General features: G+C 38.9%; 1 protein-coding gene across 4 annotated transcripts in view; it reads right to left on the bottom strand.

The window, feature by feature from the left end:
* The window catches only part of WAPL (WAPL cohesin release factor), a 133,911-nt gene that overhangs the window by 32,441 nt on the left and 80,266 nt on the right, over positions 1–21,204 (bottom strand). For all 4 annotated transcript variants that reach the window (XM_058028887.1, XM_058028886.1, XM_058028888.1 and 1 more), the window contains 2 exons: positions 14,042–15,085; positions 8,190–8,305 (listed from right to left, as the gene is read on the bottom strand). In XM_058028887.1, coding sequence (XP_057884870.1) covers positions 8,190–8,305; positions 14,042–15,085 — 1,160 coding nt within the window. The remainder of the gene's footprint in view (positions 1–8,189; positions 8,306–14,041; positions 15,086–21,204) is intronic.

Below are 21,204 nucleotides of genomic sequence, written 5' to 3' on the forward strand. Positions count from 1 at the left end.
ACTACAAAACTGATGTGGGTGTGGTTTTTTGCAGGGAATATGAGAATGCAAGAGAGAATCTAGTTTGAAAAATACTTTAATCAATACTTGCTTCTAGCCTTAGAGCTAATACCAGTAGGAACTGGAAGTATAAAATGCCACGTTTCCACCGTGACATTAAACATTTTCCATTCAACTTGATTTTTCTACTTCCCGAAAAGCCTAAGTATGCACAGGGGGAGAAGGATTTCCATGCTTATTTTTCATTTGTTCCTCTTGCCTCTATGAGGACTCAGCATGTTAGGTTCTCTTCGCATCCCTACCCTCCCCAGACAAAGCTGCTAATATTTCTGTTGACACCAGCTAGAAAAGAGGCATTTCCAAGAATGCTGCTCCCCAGTTCTACCCAGCAGCTGCATATGGAGGACACTTGAGGAAGCACTTTTACCAGGTGAAAGTGAGTAAGAAAGAAGAAAATAATTTTTAGCAGCATCAAATGATTATCTTTAAGGGAGAAGACCAAATCCTGACATTTGCTTTCAGTCCAGGATGGCTTTGAGGTGCTAAATCCCAACTCAATTCAGTAAAATTACAGCAGCTACCTCACTCTTCAATTTAGATGACTAATCTAAAAACCTGCCAGTCCTGACTAGTATCCTGCTTACTGGCTTACAAATTAAGAATTGGTTTTGGTCTATTTACATTCATAATAATAAAAAAGTCCCTAAATGGTAAGCACTTGGAAGCCAGTATTGAATAATTATGCTTACAGAAGAATTTGGTCTTGCAAATGTTAGGTGAAATAATAGTGTCAATATGAAGCTTTGGTTTCTAACAAATCAGCCATTGAACAGATTTATTCTCACCTTTTATAATATTTTAAAAATTTATTTTTATTCCAGCAATATATCAAAATTCCTTACAATAGACAAGCTGATTATAACTGGCTGGCACTTACAACAGCTCATCTCTTGTTTATCATTCCAACAAAACATATTTGGACAAAAAAATCCCCACAAAAACCACTTTAGTTCAGGACTGGGGAGCCAAACTGCCAGAAGCACCAACCAGTAAATGAAAGGAATGCACTGCAGAAGCAGCAAGAGGCAGTCACAGGTTGTCAGCTCTGCCCAGCACTGTTTGTCAGACTGGGCCTAGCACTGAACTGAGAGGTCACAGAATATTTAAACTGCCCAAATTCAGCTTGACTCCTCAATGGAGTCAAAACAGCTTATGCCAAGTAATAATATTTCCTTTTAAATACAAGCAATTTCGACTTTCTAAATTAGGATGCAAAGAACAGCTCAATGTGCATAGTTACCAGCAGTTTATTATCACTTAAAAAACAGCTTTATTACAAGTGTTCATGCTTAGGGCAGGACACACTTGAACTAAAAGTTATGCAAGATGAAGACAAACAGTTCTTTTTAAAATGAGCCCGGGCCAGTCTACTCTGACCCTACCATTATATGTGCAGAAAGGGCTATGACTGATAGCAAAACTTTTGAATTATGATTCCTCTGCTGCTTTTTAAGAACTTTTTATTTGAAAAAAGCTATGGAAAAGTAATTAAGCAAAATCATATAGGTTTATGCACCTAATGTTTGCATACTCTAAAACTTAAAAATGAAAGAACAAAGAAAAATCTTTAAAAATCTGATTTGGGGAAATGCTGATTCGTTTGCAGGCCAGCAAAAAGAAACGTTACTCGCAGGATGCCTTTGATAAACATCTGCTGCACAGTTCAACACAAGCTAAGTGGAAAACTACAGACCACAGTGCAGCCTAGTTTCTGTCCCCTCCCACACACACGTCATTGTCACATTAGCCCTAAGCTTACACAGCCAGCCCAGAGCGGGCACGGCTTCGTGCTTCTCCAGTTTCAAAATACTTTCAAAGATGAGGTATAAGCTTTTCATTTTGAACTTCTAGTTTACTTAGACCCAGCTTTTGTTTCTAACTGGTATTTATAGCTCCTTCCAGTCAGCATGAAACACCAGTGGAGAAAGCTCCCATCAAACTGCAAAAGATCTCTTATACCCTTAAAACATGTATTACAACAAATGCTAGCAGAAAGAAAGGCTCCTACCTAAGTTTTTTTTTTCAGGTATTGACAGTTTCTGACAGTGCCTAACCTTATAACAGGAGTATTTTATTTTCCATTATGAAATCGACCTCCTCATGGAAAAAAAAAACCTGCATGTAGGATAAGAAAGATGCATTTCAATAATGAACTAAGGACTAGTTGCAGATCAGACTGAAATCACACAGAAGAAAAAAAAGAATATTTCTTCCTGGTTCAGCACTTGGTAACTGAAAATAAGTGCTCTTTACACAGTATTGATTTAACATGTCCTTCCAACTTACCTGTCCAAAGACCACACTTGGAAATCTTGCACACATTTCTGTATTTTGTTGGGTAGAGAAGTTATTCCTAAAACTTGACAAAAAGGTGAAAAGCAGTAGTTACAGGGTTATGGCTGCCTCAAGTTTTTCTCTTGGATACCAAGTTCAGCAGCAGTCTGTTGGCTAAGCCATGTCTGAATTCAGCCATGCTTTCATTCACATATTCAACACTTCTGTCATGACTAACCCACCAACATCACTTGATCAAAGTGCTGCACAGAATCCTGCTAATGCTGCTGTGTTTAGTGAGCATTTCTCAGTTGCAGTGTTGATTTAACCTGGTTAAGAGGATTTCATCTCACTTCTTGGGTCCCTCAACTGAGTAGATAGAATAGTTTAGTTTCCCAGTGAAATGGACTAAGATTTATGTTAAAAGTTTCCTTTTTAGTGAGTTATTTTTATAGTAATACACAACATTGGGAAACTGAAGGCACAGGGAAACAGGAGGGAGCTGCTCAAGCAAAGAGCAGCATAACCATGTGCTTCTGTAAGTATTTTTTTCCTCTTTCAGTCCTTACAGTAGATGGGGCTTTGTTGGGCTTGGGACTGGGTTTTTTCTGGTTAATCCAAGAAGATCTCAGCTTTTCCTGGCAAATGCAGACCACACTAGTGGAGGAACTTTCAAGCAATGCTACTTTAGTGTACTAAACTTTTACATTACTTCAAAAAAGTGCTGTTACCAAAATGTTCCCAGGCACAGCAAGCAGTGAAAGCCAAATGCCATGCCACACAGAAGGGCAAGGGGCCCCATGGCAGGCAGACACCTGTCAATTACCAGCTAAAATGCACTAACAGCTATCAGCTTGATCTAGCACATCCCATTCAAATCTGTCACTATCTCAAACCCACTGAGCCTCATGTCAGCTGCCAAAAAGGACTGCTGTGATTTTATCCCAGCTGGCAACTAAGCCCCACCCAGCTCCTTGCTTACTCACCCCCAGTGGGATGGGGGAGAATCCAAAGGGTAGAAGTGAGAAAACACAAAGAAATAAAGACAGTTACACAGAGAAAGTAAAAGCCATGAATGCAAGCAAAACAGAACAAGGAATTCATCCACCACTTCGTGTGGGCATGCAGTTTTTCAGCCACTCCCAGGAAAGCAAGGCTCCATCTGGTGTCACAGCTACTTGGGAAGACAAAGGCCATCACTCCAAAGGTGTGTCCCCCCTTCCTCCTCCTCCGGATTTTTATATTGCTGAGCACACTGTCAAATGGTGTGGAATATCCCTTAGGTCACTGTGACCAGCTGTCCCCTCCAAACCTCCTTGTGCAACCTCAGCCTCCTGGCTGGCAGGGTGGGATGAGGAGCAGAAAAGGCCTTGGCTCCAAGTGCTGCTCAGCAATAACAAAATCATCCTAGCACTACCAATAGTGTTCTCAGCACAAACCCAAAACAGCCCTGAAAGAGCTCCTCTGAAGAAAATTAACTGTATTCCAGCCAAAACCAGCACAAACAGAAAACTCTGTGGTCCAGTATTGGAATGGGCCAAAGGAAACACCATAAACACCAAGTTAGTGGCAAAGGGGTTTTTCCACACCTTTTCCTGTACAAGTCAATGTGTGCACAACAAGAGGAAAAGAAAAAGCCACTGATGCATCCCCATTCACTGGGTACATGTGGGAATGTGTACACAGTTGCAAGCCAGGCAGGTTTTCTAGGGCTAAGATTTCAACTTAGTGAAATTTAAAGACATTTCTCCTACAGCAATGTAAGAGAATAAGAAAAAAAAAATTAAGCTAGCTTTAAGTAATTTAAAAAACAATAAATTTTCATGGCAAAAGTGAATATTTAATTGAAATAAGCCCATTTTAACTGGAGTCACAAGTCATTAAGCAATGAATTAGCCTTCAGGTTAGTTTTTAGCTTGATCAGTAGTCCATGAATCACCAATGCAGACTGACCATGCACTGAGTACTTTGTTCCTCATCTTACCAATCATAAAAAACACATTTCCAACTCTCAAGAAAATGTCAGTATTTTATAGGTGCTAAAATTGCATTCTATAGCAGCACGGAAGCTTTATGAAATATACCCAATGCAAAAGATATTAACATCTAAGAAACTAATTCCAAAGGACTTGTTTCTAAAATTGACCTACTCTAAGGCATAGGGAAAAAATCCTGATAAAGCACTCATCTAATTGAAATTTCATGCTACTTTGAGAAAACATAAGACTGAGTCTGCTTCCAGTTGTGCCAATTTGAGAGTCAGAGGTTTTTTTCCTGTTATACCCCCTCTGTCTCCTTCATGCAGCTCCTTAAATCTTCCCACATGCCTCAGCAGCCCTGAAGAGCAGTAACAGAGATTATAGTTTCTGCCCCCCTCCCAGGCCCCTCAAGCTGAAAGGCTCCCATACCTTTTAACTATGATTTGCAACCCTATCTAAATTCTTACCTTGAAATATTCAAAGGTAATAGTATTCACCATGTCTAGATTGGCTTCCTATGGCCACAGGCAGAGCTAGGATCAGCACTGAGCTGTAGATCACTCATTATACATTTTGAGTTTAAGAGCAGAGGGGCCATCCCAGAATATGTGCTGTTCAGAGGACCTGGTGGTCTCTAGTGACATGCTGGACAACACAAACACTGAACTGACACAAAACACTAAGTATAATCATTAATTTTTAAGGCTGATAGATCAAAAGGTTAAATTTGGGGATAGACTAGCCCTTATCTTACACTTTTAAGTTAGCTTTTTTCAGATTCTTATTTAGAGACAGATATTTTGCATAAGACCACAGGAAACTGTTCCAGAGTATTCCTACAAAAACTGTTTCTCTTCATTTGCTGACTCTAGCTAAAATCTGTTGTGAAAGCAGCAGGAGCAAGAAATGTCTGGAAATAATTTTTATGCTGCCTATTTTCAAGTCTTTAGTCTCAGTAGATTTGGACCATAGCAACAAAAAATTTCTTGTCTCCTCTATTGGGTTTGCCTGCTAATGGAGAATTAGTTTCATCTGTAGAAGGGAACTAAGCTCAAAGGGGCAGCAGGTGGGTGTATCCAGAGCTCCTAAACCGACATGCTAGAGCATGAGTTACCCAACCAGTTGAATTAAAATTGTAAACAGTTGCAAACAAACTTCTGCAGATGTTACTCATGTATGCTTCACACCCATAATTTGCAACTCAAGCAATGCCAATATTTATGTACTGTAAGTACTTAATTATGTTGCTATGGAATGTAACACTCCCCCTATAATTCAGGCTCAGGATAAAGAGGTTTAATTCACTTAAAAGCATGGCTTTGGTTGAGACTTTGCTCACCTATCAATGTCCTTGGCTACTGCAACCAGGCACTGATTTCAGTCCTTACAGTAAAAGCAGTGCTTAGAACCACTGTTATTCACAAAGTCAATGATGCCAGTAATATTTTATTATATCAAAGTTTCAAGAACTGGGGTTTAGCATTAGGAGACAATGATCAAGTTTTCAAAACTACAACCATGGGTGACAGATCTGCTGAATACAGACTGGAAAAAATACTTGAGCTTTCTGGATCTGCTGAAATTTAATGACAGAACCTGCTGCTTCCTGAGTAACAGAGCTTTTTTCTTGGCAGCTCAGTGTGATGCCACAGCTCTAAAAACCACCTAACAGAAAATATTTCATACTCTACCTGCTGGGTCTTACAAGAAAAAGTAAATGGTGCTGAGACAGTGAAGTAGTTCCAGAGATTTTTTTTTAAAGATCATTAGTTATTATCATCAGGTTAATACTTTCAGTTATTTTTTCCATTCCCAGAATGAGAATTCCCTTAAGATACAACTAAGATAAAGAGTCTGTATCTATATTTTAGGAAGATAATTATAGCAGCTCTAATTACCATCAGAACAAGCTTTACAAGCTTTTTTAGTAACTCCATGTAACAGCCATATGATTAGAGAACACTGAAGTTTAAAATCTGAATCTCAATTACACAATATCTGCTTCTAAGTCCATTATATCACTACAGGGTCAAAAGAGCTGTTTCATTCTCAACTTTCCCACTTGAATAAAATGTATCCCCAACTAAGAATTTTCTAGAGTTGAAGCCATTCTCTCTTACAGTATGATATTGCTGTAAGGCTTATTCCTTACCCCATAATTTCATGATATATACATTCAAAATTAATTAGAACCATTTTCACATAAAATCTCAGGGATTTAAAGAATAAAAATTAAACAAGAAACACATGAAAAGCAATTACAGAATAATATTTGTGGCATTTAAATATTTAAATTTTAAAAACTTTCTGTAATTAGCAGAACACCCACAGTTGTTTTATGCTGTTAAAATATGTAACTGAAAAAGTTACAGTCAAATTTGCACTTCCTGTACTTCTGTTTCTCAGTGTACTGTAACATGTTCACTGATAAAAAGCTGAATTTTAAAAAATGATTATTTAATCAGCAGAAGCTGAGGAACGTCCATCTCCAAGAAATACTATTTCAGTTGTGGAAACACCCTCCTCACTTATCTGACTTCAAACTGTGGAGGGAGGAGCTTCTCATTCTGTCCAAAGTCAAAGCAACAAGTGACTCTGCTTTTCAAAGGGCATCAAACTGACAGCACCTACTGGTCACGTATCCTCCCACATGAAAATATTCCCTGGCATGTTTGGAGAGCTAAACCAAATCTGTCATCTTTTCTCCACCCACAAATCCTTTTTTTAATGAAAAATTGATATATAACAACACAACTGGGGAGATAATAAATCTTCTGGTTCTGGAAGACCAAAAAACAACAAGGTACCTTTAAAAATTACTTCAATGAAACTATCATATAACACAAGTAATTAGTTCCTTCATGAGGAATTATTAGGGTTCCTTAGAAAAAATAATTTAAAAAACTTCTTTGAACTGTTGGACTCATGAGCACATGCTGAACACACATAAAAGACAGTTTCTATAATACCATGCAACTGCCAGGTCTTGCAAAACCTATGGAACTCCAAGGGAAAGCAGAAACACAAGCTCATTTCCCTCTTTCTCCTAGAGCAGTTGTGGGTTGCAATAATGGTGAGACAGGGACTGCTATCACCAGGTAACACAAACAAGTTATGCAAAAAGCTCATGAAAACTCCTTAGGCATTGGAAATGGCTGTCCTGGGCATCAGGGTCATAAAAAGCTTCATTTAGTGGAGATTACATGGATCCCCCTATTGAAAACTTTTACTGGTGGCTACACTCAATTTTTGCTGTATCCACATTTTTTAAAACCTCGAAATACTGAGTACCCATAGTGACAGCTAAACCACGTTTCTGTAAGATCAAGAAAATGAATAAGCTCTTTTCGTGCTATGAAAGGGCAAATTCATACTGAATATTACACAGTTGGGCAAGACTGGCATGGGATTGGAGGCTACTTCTTTTTCCAACTAAAAGAAAATCTCACTAGACCTAATGGTATAAATGCACCTATCCTTATAAAGACTATACCAATGCCCAATTTGAAGCTTTAAGAAAAGTTCTATCTTATAATGACATATTTATTGGCAGAGCAAACAAAACAGATCAAAAGAATCCCTCCCCAAACACCAACAAACCACACAGAATTTACTGATGCTTTGTTTTAAAAGTATCTCCAAGGAATGCATCTACATTACAAGTCTGGTTCTCCATAGCAGTAATGTGAACCTGAAAAGTGAACCTTCCAGTAATAAATACAAAGGTATTGCACTTAAATGTTTTACTTTTCCAGAAATAATATTAAAGGCCAACATATGATCTCAAAAGCCCTGTTGCATATCTAAGAAGAATCATCAATACTGAGGAGTTCAGTAAAATAAGAACTTTGTACTTGTCTCAGCATTATTACTCACCCGCTTTGGCCCACTAAAAATCTTCCTGGTGTTTTCCTTAGATTTATCACCTTGTTTATTTGTGGATTTCTTATTGCCTTCATGCACACCAGATGCATCCTCTGAAAACTCCAGATCTGTTAAAGGTAAATATAGACATGAAACAACCATTTTAAAAGCTGTTGAACTGCTAGAGCATTTCTTGCATCTGACAATTCCACATGTACAGCTTCTGACATTACATAATGAACCATCAATATTCATCAGAAAAATCAGCCTTAATGCCAAGCAAGTCCTGGGTGCAGTTCAGGCTTGCTGACTGGATTGCAGTAATACACAGAAGCATGATAAGGTGCACAATCAAAAACATTACAGCACCTCTTGCCCACTGGGTAAGCTGCAGGCTACTGCTTCCCATCCCATACTCCTTAAATCCCAGGGCACCTTTTACATGAGATCACTAATGGCTGGCTTACTGCTACAACCCTGAGCAGCAGATGAATAAAGCAGGAGATTGGGCTCTTCAAAACCATGAGATTAAGAGATTTATAAGAACACACTACAATTACAGAAGAGAAGAATTGATCTTGCTTCACTTCTCATGAAGGCAGGCTGTTTGTATTTGCTTATTCTGCTGTGATCAGCTCAGGAAAGAGTCAGCCACAAGGAACTGCTGACATGGCCTTGCAATGGATTTGATACTTGCATTACCACTGACTCCAGTACCCCATCCTGGACTGTAAATCTGCAATTCACTCATCAAATTTCATTTCTGTCCTTAGTATTTTTTTAAACTTGTCTTGCTTTATTTGAAGCACTATCCCTTGGAGACAAGGGAAGAGGTTTACTTGGCACAAACCAGAAGTTACCACAGATTTCAAGATGGAAATAAAGACAGGCACAGAGAGGCACTGTTTCATCTGACAATCTGTTTAGAAAACCAATTTATTCCTGAAAAGCTGCTGCTGTTTGAAAAGAACACAAGCAGGTAGGATGGGTTACTCTAATCCCAAGTACATAGGACCAGCCAAGCTGGTTAAGAAGGCAAATAAAGGCAAAGAAGGTAACCAAATTTCTAATGGCATTCTCAAGGGTACAAAACTTGTCTGAGGAATAGAACTATTCCTAAAATAAAGCTCCAAAGTTTCCCAAATTGCAGTAAATTGCAGCCTCTCACTGGTTCATTTTATCCCACTGGTTTTCAGTGGGGCTGTGTCAGGTGAGCACACGAGCCTACAAACACAGCATCAACAGCCCTCTGAAAACAACTGACTTTAAAAGATGTTTGATAAAATTAGTGTAACCGAGGGAAAGTACTACAGACCAATTTCCATTAACTTAAATAACACAAAACTACTTCAAAATCTGTGTAAAACACAACTTAGTTCTCGCTGAAGCCAATTTAAGGAGTAAAATCAAACTGCTTTGATATATATTCTTATATATTCTGAAATATTTCTGAAGAAGTCAGACCCTGAATGCAGTTCTCAAAGAAAGTCAAACCAAAAGAACTGGACCCTTATAATCTGCAATATGGACCCTCCTATTGCAGATTAAAAGCTAACAAGTAATTTACTTGACCACAACCAGTACAAAGATGCAAGTCATTCTAGAAATACAAAATATTTCACCCACCAAATGAGAACAGCAACTTGTGCCCTGTGCTAAGACTTGGACCTGGCATTGCCTTCAATAATGATTAACAATGCTCTGGGATCAACTAAGTCACAATTTCTACACCTTAAATTTTCTTGTTTGAATTCTACTCCTACGTGATTCTGAACTATCCCATTTACATTAGTTGATTTTAAATTCAAAGAAACTTCTTGATAAAAAAAATTCAACTCCTACTTACAACAGGATAATTCTGCATTTTCTCATGTTGCTAGCACATCAAACACTTAGTAGTAGCTTTGTAAGATTACCTGGAATGCTTCTATTTGAGCAGTGCTTTTGAAGGCCTTCTCAAAGCACTCTGCACACATTATCTTAGCAGACTTTTAAATCTAAACTAAAGAGGGTCTGGGGAGAAGTCTGCTGTTAACATTAACTGAGTGAGGAAAACACTGGAGTAGTTTGGTAAGCAGTGACCCTACTGGAGCCTGATTTCCACTGGCTCTCTCCTGTATGGCTTTTTGGAGAGGCTTTTTGCCTCCTCACAGAGAAATTGGTCATATTACCTTTTTTCTCAGTATGGGAGCATGTAAGGCCTTTTTTCCCCTGTCTAACCAATTTTAAGGCCTTTATAATCTTTAAGATCATTTGCCTGTCTTGGCTAGAATTGGAAAGATGTTCAAAGAGCAACCAAGGCAACAACCACAGTAAATTTCCTGGGGAACAACAATGGAGTTTTGTTTTAGTGTCTCAGGGCAATTCTGCAGAAGGTTTTGAAGCCCAAACAGGACTCTGCCTTTGAGGACTTTGATGTAGCTTTAACTGGCTTAAAATATTTACCCAATGAAGGTGACTCAGTTTTTGAGAAGATGCAAAGGAATTAAAGAAAAAAAAAAGGGGAAGTTGGCTCACCAGAACTGAGTTGAGTGCTACATGCTGATATACAAAAGCTACATTACCTAAAAAGATTATAGGAATTTCATTTTGATCACTGGAAGGAAAAATGAATCGATGACACAAAGGTTAAGCTGCATATCAGAACTGATTTACAAAGCAAAAGACTGAGCTGCAATACAGATTTCTCTTGGATAAACTCCCCATGGATTACTACACTCAAGTCAGTCACTTCCTTCCAGTATTAAAAGCTTCTCCTCACTGGAGTCATCCTGTACTCTGGCTACTGAAATGACAAAAGCAGTGTTTCAAATCTGGGGAAGTCTCACCAGTACTTTTAGCCCCTGGCATTCTGGCAGAATCCAGCTGGGAGGCTCACAAGCCAAAGGGGCCTTTGCTTCACTGGGCTGCTACAGAGGAATCAGAGAATTTTAAATTGCAATGGCAAAATAAAAAGCAAACTTTTACCAGGAACTCAACACTTCAGCAAAAATCTAAGGCTAATAAAGTTAGGAAGTATTTTCATTTAAAAGTGTGGTAACCGCATCTAGGAATTTAAAAGGTGGAGCTTTTTTCCAGATGTAGGGGTTTTATTTGCTTGGCTTTTGTTTGAGTTTTTTTTTTTTTTTTTTTTTTTTTTTTTTTTTTTTTTTGTGTTTTGAACCACTTGAGCAGAAAAGACTATCACAGAAATGAGCAGCAGCAGATGTTTTTCAATGAAGGACAATCTAACCAAAACTGAATTTATCTATTTTGCAATTTTTCCTGCACTAAAAATATTGTTCCTGTAGTCTCTACACTTTCTTAAATTTCATTTGTCAAAACATTTAAAAATGTATTGTTAAACTTATTTTCCCTTTCTGCACTACCAGACTAGAAGGAAGTCTTTCTAATGTTCAATTACAAAATCTTAAGAGATGTTTTAAATTAAGGTTATAAAATCTGTTTCATAAAAACATACCTAGATTATGGCAAGTAACCAAATCAGTATTATGGCAAAGTAAGGCCATGACAGAAAGCAACAAAAGCATCAAGTTTGTTGAAAAACTGATTATGCTATGTAACATTTTCTATACACAGAAGACCAGAATCAGTTTTGGGATTTCCCAGGGCTGAAATTCAGAGAGGCAGTCTGGCATTTCACCTGTCAACCTGGAACAGAACACTGGATTTTTATCTGGGCCTTCATTCATTAGAACAAAGAAAGAACAGCACACACAGAACTCAGGCAGCATTTAGCACCTCTCAGTACTGTTCACCATTTCAGGACAGAGTTTTATTGTGCAAGATGTTCTGAAAGCTGTTTCTCAGGCCTGGAGTCAAAGCTGGCATTTTTCATGGATGCAGAAGTCACATTTTTCCAGTATGCAAAGACAATACCTCAGAGCAATGTCACATTTTACTGCAACTTCAGGCTTAGATTCAGAAGTTCTTGAGAAATTCTCAGGCTCAGCATCACTGTATTCAAGGACTCTTATCATGGTTTTTCTGAGAGATCATGATGCTCAAAATTTACAAAGTTCTGAGAAAAAATAGTGTGAACTTCAGCAAGGAGTCCCACAAACTTTAGGGCACCATCAGACTCCCTATTTTCATAATCTGCATTACAGGGCATCACCCTTTCAAATTTCAGAAAAAAATCCTGCAAGTCAAACCTCACCAGCAAATAGGAGCACAAAAGAATGAAAATAGCTAAGGAGATGCAAAATAAAGGGGAAGCATCTCCCAGCAGAGGGACTGAGAGGTACCTCTTACCTGAAGTGGAGAAGTGCATTAGGAACAAAACAGAAATTTACATTCCCCTGTGCCATGGAAATGTATTAGGAAAATATTTCAGAGAAAACATCTGTGATACCTGGGAGTATAAAGGCCTGCTTGGTGAATGCAGTGCCAAATGCAAAGTGGATATTTTGAGACTTCTGAGGACAGCAGCTGAAAGGATTATTTGATGGGTCAGCATCTCAGCTGCATTAACTGTACAAGCAAATTTTTCCCTTGGAATAAATGGCTGAACAAGAAGTCATTAAAGACAGGGACTAAGAGTACTTCTTAACCAGCCCTGTAAGATAAACCCATTTTCCAAAGAGGCTGGAATCCAAGTGTCTCATCATAAGTAAATTTTATGAAAACAAATCATGATTTTTTTTGTTTGAAAACAATCTTCTCATACAACATCAGTATTCATTTGTTCCTTTCAAATCTACAAAAAAAAAAACCCTAGTGGTGACATTTAGTTTGATTAAAAGGCTTACAGAAAATTCTAGATTTAGAAACAGCTATAATTAGAACAGAGAAATGAACATTTTTTCCTCTGAAATTTTATTTCTGGATTATATTAGCAGAAGCTATTTGTAGGAAAAAACCCCCAGCTTCTCCAACATTTGCAAAGCTAGATTGAAACCCTCTCTTCCTATCACAATGAAATACATCTGGCCAAAGTCTTACAATGTAACAACTTCAGTGAGTTGATAAAACTTCCCATGCTTCATGCTCCAAAATGGAGGACCAGAATGTTCCGTGGAACAGTGGCAGTGTTTTGAAATATTTATTCCAACACAAGTGATTCTCTGGCATTAGACTTTTTCAAAACAGAAGAGCTAAAAGCAACCTTCCACCAAAGGTATTCCTTTTGTTCTTCACCAGCACAGACCCAAGCTACCACCAAGCAAGTCTCATTTTGCAAAGGATTTGAACCACCAGAACTTGCTCAGCAGCTGCCACGTGCACAGTTTCACTCATATATGTGTGTGTGAGTACACACACCCCCCATTCCCCAGCCTGCACAGAAGGAGATACCTAAAAACTGAAAACAAGAGCAGAAACAAATATGCAGAGGCTCTTCCAAAGCCAGTTATCTAACTGGCACTCCGTGGGTCCCCACAGCCTCTCCCTTGAGTCATGCATCCTCAGATAAGATGGAGCCTGAGAAAGGTCCAAACTGCCTACAGGCACATTCAAAACCTGAAAAAGATATTTCCCATTTCTTAAGAGCTACTTAAATGTGTGCACTGAGCTCTGCAATTGTGGGCTGATCTGGAGGCTCTGTGGGAGGATACCTGCCTTCCAGGCATAGATGCTTATGCTCAACACACCAAAAAGGTACAGAGTCTTCTGCTGGAAAAGAAAAAAGCCCTCTACCTCTGGCAAGAGATCAAGGGGTAAAAAGCATACTTCAAGAGAGATATGAAACACCACACAGGACCACAGGAGAAGTAAGTTTGGCAGTTAAGATTTCAAGTGAGTTAACTGTTAGGTTTCCAAATCAGTATTGTTGGACAAATTCCTACATACACTGCAAAAGAACACAACACTGAAGTCAATTAAAATTAAACGTCACCCATGTATTCCAAAAGAGTCCTACTGACCTGCATTAGTGCTGAGCTGGCTATCCTGGGAACAGTTTTCATTGCCATCAGAGGTTGACTGCAGTGAAGCAGATGGTACAGTTCTGCTTCGCTTTTTGTTGGCCTTCCTTTCTGCTACCTGCCACTCTTCATCTTCATCCTCGCTCTCACTCAAGTCATCAAACCCAAAGTACTTGATTTTGTAATTGGAACTCCCAGAACTTCTAGAGGCGCCTTCATCTCCCCCTCCCTCGTCTTGATCATCAAACCCAAAAAACTCTAATTTGACATCCTTCTTGGATTTGGTATTGCTCGGTCGGAACCTGGTGGTGCTTTTTGCGGTGGCCATGTCTGCCTTTTTCCTCAAGCGCCCGGCCTCGCCCAGGTCCGTGGGGGCAGCGGAGGTGAACTCGTCCATGCGCTCCATGGTGTCCTGGATGGTGACATTGCAGACTGACAAGCACGAGGGGTGCAGAACGGTGTAGTCTCTAGTCCGTCCAACCGTCCCTCTAAAACTGGTCCCACTACCCAAAGGAACTTTTTTCCCTGCGTTCAGCCCATCGTTATTTGACTCACTGTTTGCTTTGGATAAAGACTGACTAGTGCCATCCATTAGCTTGTCAAAATTTGTTGCCCCCTGCAGTTTCGCTTTGTTGGATCGACAATATGTCCTACAGTTGCTTGGCCTAGGAATAGTTTGCACAAGTTCTTCGCTAATGGCTTCCTTTGGATTTTCACTATCTTCTTTATCACACTCCTCATCCTTGCTCTTCACCTCTGAGAGATGTTCATTGTCAAAAGCTAATATATACTCTCCAGTTCTGGTGTCTTCAGTTTCATCCTCCCATTCATACAAGTGAGTTCTTAGTGGCCCCTTGGTCTGAGATGTTTCTGATGCAGAATTTGCTGATTTTCCCACGTGGGAGTCCCAAGAATCAGGCAAGTCCTTGGCTTCAGTGTTGCATCCAGAGGTGTCTGTGGTCTCAGCATTGGTTTTATTACTGTCTCCAGCATTGTCATAGATGAAATGACTGTTCCCATTATCTTTCAAGTTCTGGATTTTATCTATAAGAAAAGATATATTTATTACTAAAATGGAATATTAAAAAAAGAGTCACCCATGTGGGCAACTTTGGAAAGTTACAATATAACAAACATTCAGTGAACATTCAACAAAAAAGGTCTTTATCCACCTGGTTTGTACTTTTTAAGCCCTTCAGTTTAAAGGTTTTGCTATAATAAAGTCTTCTTGTAATGTCTACCAAAAAAAACCCCTTGAAATGTCACTCTGAAAATATGTGCATCATGTAAAAGACAGTGGTAAGCCCTAAATACAACCACTTATTTACCAAGGCAAATTACACAAAAAAGGAGAAACTTTGTGGTAAAATTTTCAGAAAAGACAATTACTGAATTTGACACACAAGTGACTTACAGTGAATAACTAGAGATAAAGAACAACTACAAATTGTCTGTTATGTAAGGAAATAATTTCCTTCTTGTACCCTGAATAAAACAGCAAACAACTTCAACTGTCATTTCATTTTGCTGCTCTAAATGAAAATATTTGGACTTACAAAAGAAATATTAAAATGCAGTTCTCATCAAAAATTGTAATTTTTTTGCTTCTGAAATTCAGGTTTATGCAATGAATTTCTGCATCTCTGAAGAAGAGCTGCTGCCAAAAGTTATTCTCACACTTCTCCAACCCATAGCCACACTCACATCCTACACTGTCCAGGAGAACAAGCTCCACTGTAAGAAAGGAGTTTTTGTAAGGTTTGTTTCCAGCCAACCAGCACCCACACAACAGCAATGCCAGGAAGCAATGCAAGTATTAAAGTCTTCCACCTGCTGTCCTCTAAACTGGTGGGGAAACCATTCCCTTTGTTTTCCCTGAATCCCAACAAAAGCATGGTGGATTTGGTAGCAGAGTTTCATGATGATTGCATCTTCCATCCTCTGCTGACACACAGACACACACCCAGCAATATAAGAGGGGCAGTTCCATGAAATAAGAATTTCCTGGAAATTTCTGAGACAGTATCAGCAAGCAGAGGAAGCCAGGTGCTTGCGGTTACTACTGGCCCTGAAATGGCTGCCTGGGCCAGGAGAAGCGAGATAAGGAGTCTGACAAAGAGAGGAGTAGCACATGATGGGATAACTGAATAACACACAGAAGCAACTGGGACAGGGCCCAGTGACAACAGAAAGGCTAGAAGAGAATGTGCTTAGAAGACACGTGCAGAACACTGCAGTGATAAAAGGGGTTCCACTGGCAGAATGCAACCCCAAAAGTTCAAGTTTTTTAGGCAGCAAAGGTTTCCTGAACTCATCAGTAAAATGAAGGCCAAAGCATCTCTTCAGCACTAATCCTGACCTCATTAAATTTCATTACCTTCCATTTACGCAAGTGGCACAGAAGCATCACAGCACTGACCAGAAGATTTCAACCTCCTGATGAGGGAAACAAGCATCAGCACTGTTCCAGGGACTTTGGCTCACTTTCAAATTCAAATGGCATCATCTAAATGCCTTCCTTGCACATATGTTTTATAGAAGAATTGAAAATTCTTATACTGAAAATTCTAGTAGAAGAAATGGCTACCAAATCCAGTTTTGCAGGAAAATGGTTTAATTCCTGCTAAAATTCCTCAGGGAAGCAGAACAAGTAATATCTGACAAACTGCATCTAAGTTTTCTGGAGTCCTGCTGAGGTCTGTCACGAAGCTATACATACTCAGCTAGAAATAAAAAAAAGCTTTTCACAGAATATATGAAATGCAAAACTCAAAGCTAAATTCCTCACAGAACAAGGAACCCTAACCCTACCATCTCCATGATGGAATCTTGGTTATTATTTTTCGGTATCAACGTGTTATACAAGCAATATTGTTATTCCCATTTCAATGTCATGCTTGCCATAATCCAAGAGGCACAACCAAAATGAATCTTTCTGTAATCAAGGAGGTGGTTTGACAGTGTACAGTATGTTCCTTTCTCCCATATGTTTAATATTATTGTGAAGCTGAAGACTACCACAACACTTGAGGCATGAAAAACAGCAAATTCAATTTAAAACATTTTCAGACTTCCTTGCTAAAATGCACTGTTTTGCAGCCTCACCACTGCTGTTCCATATCTAAGGAAACTTCTTGTTTCTCCTCATGTATATGTGATCAAAATCAATTTCTCCAGTCAGCTCGGCTGACTAATAAATAACAAATCCACTGTAGCACAGTCAAATGGCTTTATTGATGCTTGGTTTACTACACTCCCAAGAAATGCAACAAGGCAAAGAGCACTAAGAGCTCTTTATGGTCACAGCAGGACTTGTGCAGCCTTTGTGGCACACGTGCATCAGCAGCTCTGAACCTTGAGTTGTCTGAGAAGATTCTGTAAGTGACAACAAAGTGTTGCATCTCAATTTTACCTTTCAGCTCCTGATTTAATACAGTACACCAAGGTACTCCTGAACAGCAAAAAAGTGGCACTTAACCTCCCCTTGATTCTGGGGCACCAAACTTATAAAAACACACAGTACTTCAAAAGTCTTAGTAACTGCACCAGGGAGGTTTTTCCATCTTCAATAATAAGCAAGGCTGATGGAAAAAGGAACCACTGAAGTCTTTAGTGTACACCAGGTAGAAAGTCTGGCTTTAAAACTGGATCATCACAATGCATTACTGGAAAACTAAGCAGTGCCATTGAGAGGAATACTTCCTCTGAAGAGCCTTTGTCAAGCCACTGTTCTCATCTCATCAGTGGGTCAATAGCTGTCAGCCCGACCCTTCAATACCACAAAGTACTGCTAATCACTTCCTAATTGCCCAAAGGTGTACAGGAACCGCAATGCCAATAATCCTGGTTTTTAAAATTACAGTATTTATTGGCAGCAACTACTACACCAGAAGCTAGCATGACTGTAGGAAAAAAAATGTAAGAAAAGGAACTAATTGTTATTTATTAAATATTCTGTAGTCCAAGAGAGACATGGAATTTCTCCTCCTATTTTTAACTCCAATTAAGCTCTTTTGGGGCTCAAATACCAGAATAACTCTCCCAAGGAATTTAAAATCAGCAACAGCATAACCCCCTCCCCAAGTACAAACACTGTACACCCAGGAACCATATCAATGTTCTGTGGTAATCATGATTTATTTTCTGTTTAGATCACTAAAAGTTGCTTTATTTCATGCTCTAGTTTATGTCACTTAACAAGACAGATGTCTTCATCATTGCTGATAAATTTAAAAAAAAGCCAAAGTAAAACTTCCACTCTTTCCCATAAAATGACATGTTTTCACACACACACAGATGCATATTACTAAATCTGTAAAACTATATTTAAGTGATGATGATTATTGTTCCAAGTACCCTTAGTAAGGTTGTTCCAAGTAACCACTAGAGAAAAAAATTCGATTTCAGACAATGCAAGATAGTAAATTTACATAAGGCAATAAAGTTTACACTCTTCCACAATATATATAGATACATGCAAACACTCAAACAGCAGGAATGCTACAGAGTTGTCAAAAGCCCACTTCTTTTTATATACAAACCTGAAAACATGTAAGAAATATACATCTATACCTACATGGAAAACCTAAGACAGACTAGATGGATATAAAGATAGCTTTCTGTTCCAATCCTATTTTTAAAAATCACTTACTATAAGCACTCGCTAGATGGAACAAGTGTTACTCCATACATTCAACAATAAATGCCTCATGACCGCCATGGGTAGCCGGTGGTACTACCTCCTGCTTTTTCATTTTTAAGATCATGGACAAAATTAAGAATGCAACTCTAGAATTAAAAAACTCCACTTTTTTTTTAAGATAAATTAATTTTTTTAGAGATAAGAAACCTACATCCTTCAGCTTAACATTTGACAATTCTGACATGAAAATGTCTCACATTTCAACTTCATTTGTTCTTTAAGTACATATAACAGTAAAAGTTTGACAGAGAAAACACTGAAGTTTGGAGAAAAGATTAAAAACTCTCTCCATCAAATAGTGAAGCTATGAGTTAACAATTCATACCCTGATCCTTCAAGTATAGCATATACCAAAATGGAATCCAAAACAAAGTAAAGTAATCCTTTAAGAAATCAAACACTCTTCTGGACAAGAAAACGAAGCAACCATAGCATCCATCCTCCAGCCTAGTCCCTGTTCCACTTTTCTTTCATTTCTATTTAATTTACAAAGCTTAGTGACTGGGGCTCCAAGTCTGCAAACATCATTTCCAGCTCTGTAAAAACCAAATCACCATTAACAGTCTAACAGTAATTGCCTACAGTCAAACGTTACATGTTTTAGTTAACCATTCAGTGGTAGAGCTGCAGAACCTTATTTGCTATTTTCATGTTACTCAGAGCACAGAGCAGGATCTTGGGCCTCCTGCTGTAAATTTCTACCCTGAACAGAGGCAGGGCTCCCAGGGCAAAGCTGCCCCACAACTCAGCCATCATCCCCCGCAGCCTCCCCAGCAGCAGCCCGTGGCTGGGCAGGGGACAGCGCTGCTGTGGCTCACGCACGGTGACATGTGCCAGCTCCATGTGCCAGCTCCATGTGCTGCTGCCTTCCCAGGGATTAGGGACCCAGCTAAAGCCTCCTCTGCCTTGCCACCATGCAGGCAGCAGGGAGGCAAGAGCACAGATGGCACCTGAAACAGCACTGAGTCTTTGAGAGCTCTCTTCACCACAGCAAGTTTGATCAAAACCAGCTGAACAGCACAAATGTTAGGACAAAACTGAAGAACACAAAAGGATAATCAATATTACTCTTGGTAATAACATATGCATTACTCTTGGTAATCACATATGCAAATTAAATGCTTACTTTTTCCTATGTACTCATGGACAAGTTGCCAGTGTTACATGCTAGCCCTACTAACTTGAACTTTGGGTTAGTTTTCTCTCAATTAAAGCCAAGCAAAGTATCCTCCATGCTACAAACAGAAGGCATATGGCCTTCTACAGCCTTTGCAGCATGAAACCTTACTCCCCTTCAGAGCTGGGTAAGTGGCTGTACAAGCCTTCACTTTAATGAGAGAAACATGATTGCTATTCACAACAAACAAATCAACAAACACACTATGTTGCTTTCTTTTTAGTATTAGCCACAATTCACTGCAAATATTAAAGCAATGAAATCTTGTGGCACAATGCCAATATTACATTCTTGATTTCTCTTCCAATTGAAACGAAGACATGGTGGCAAGAAAATGAAACATCAAGAATTGTTTGAGCCCTCCAGCAACTGAGGGCACATAAAATTAACAGGCTACAGCTCAGGAACAGATCCTGACACAGGATGGAGGGAACAGCTTGTTAAGCTCATTATGAGCTCCTGCTCTGCCTGATGTCCCTGAGCACTTGGAAACATTTCTTATGGCTCCATTACACCATTAGCAACGTTCTCAAGCATACAGCCACATCACTTCAGTCTGCAACTTGCAGCTGACCAGCTAAAGGAAAGGTGCTTATATCAAACCCCTCATATCCAGGGAGAGCCCAACTGAGACACACAGAGTGTCATCTCTGGCTTGGTCAGAAAATCAGGAACTGCAGAGAAGTCATGCTTCTTTCCAAATTAGAGAACAAATTTCATTATGCATTGGAAATGAAATGTTTTGATTGGTAACGAGAAGAGGTTGCAGACTAAACTCCCTCGATCCATTTTCTGTCTATGACTGAAGAACTGGAAAACTCAGAAAAAAAAAAAGCCCATTAAAACAAAATACAGAATTTACAAAATGGCCAAAATTTATTTGAATTAAGTATCCATTAATGCCTATGAGATCTTGAAAAGCAATGACTGTTAGTAGGTATGAATAGAAGACAGGAAGATGTGACTCCCAAGATCAGTTTCATGGTTGACAATCTCTAAAACAGCTAAAATTATAGAACCACATCCACAGCTATGATTACAAATTCTTAAGTAATTGAATTCCCAACAAGTCTGTATGCAGATGAGACAGACACTGCTTGACTCTCTGCAGATGTTTTAAGTGGCACCTTATTTGGCAGGAAAAAAGTCACAGAAAACCTTTAAGTGGTGAGAATTAATTTACTCTTAAGAATCATTTGCTTATCTTGTTTCCTTTTCCAGCATCCTGAATATCAAAATTCTAAGACAATTTATATAAAAAATTAATTAGTTTCTTACACAGTC

The sequence above is a fragment of the Melospiza georgiana genome, chromosome 8 (assembly GCF_028018845.1).
Source record: "Melospiza georgiana isolate bMelGeo1 chromosome 8, bMelGeo1.pri, whole genome shotgun sequence".
Lineage (NCBI taxonomy): Eukaryota > Metazoa > Chordata > Aves > Passeriformes > Passerellidae > Melospiza > Melospiza georgiana.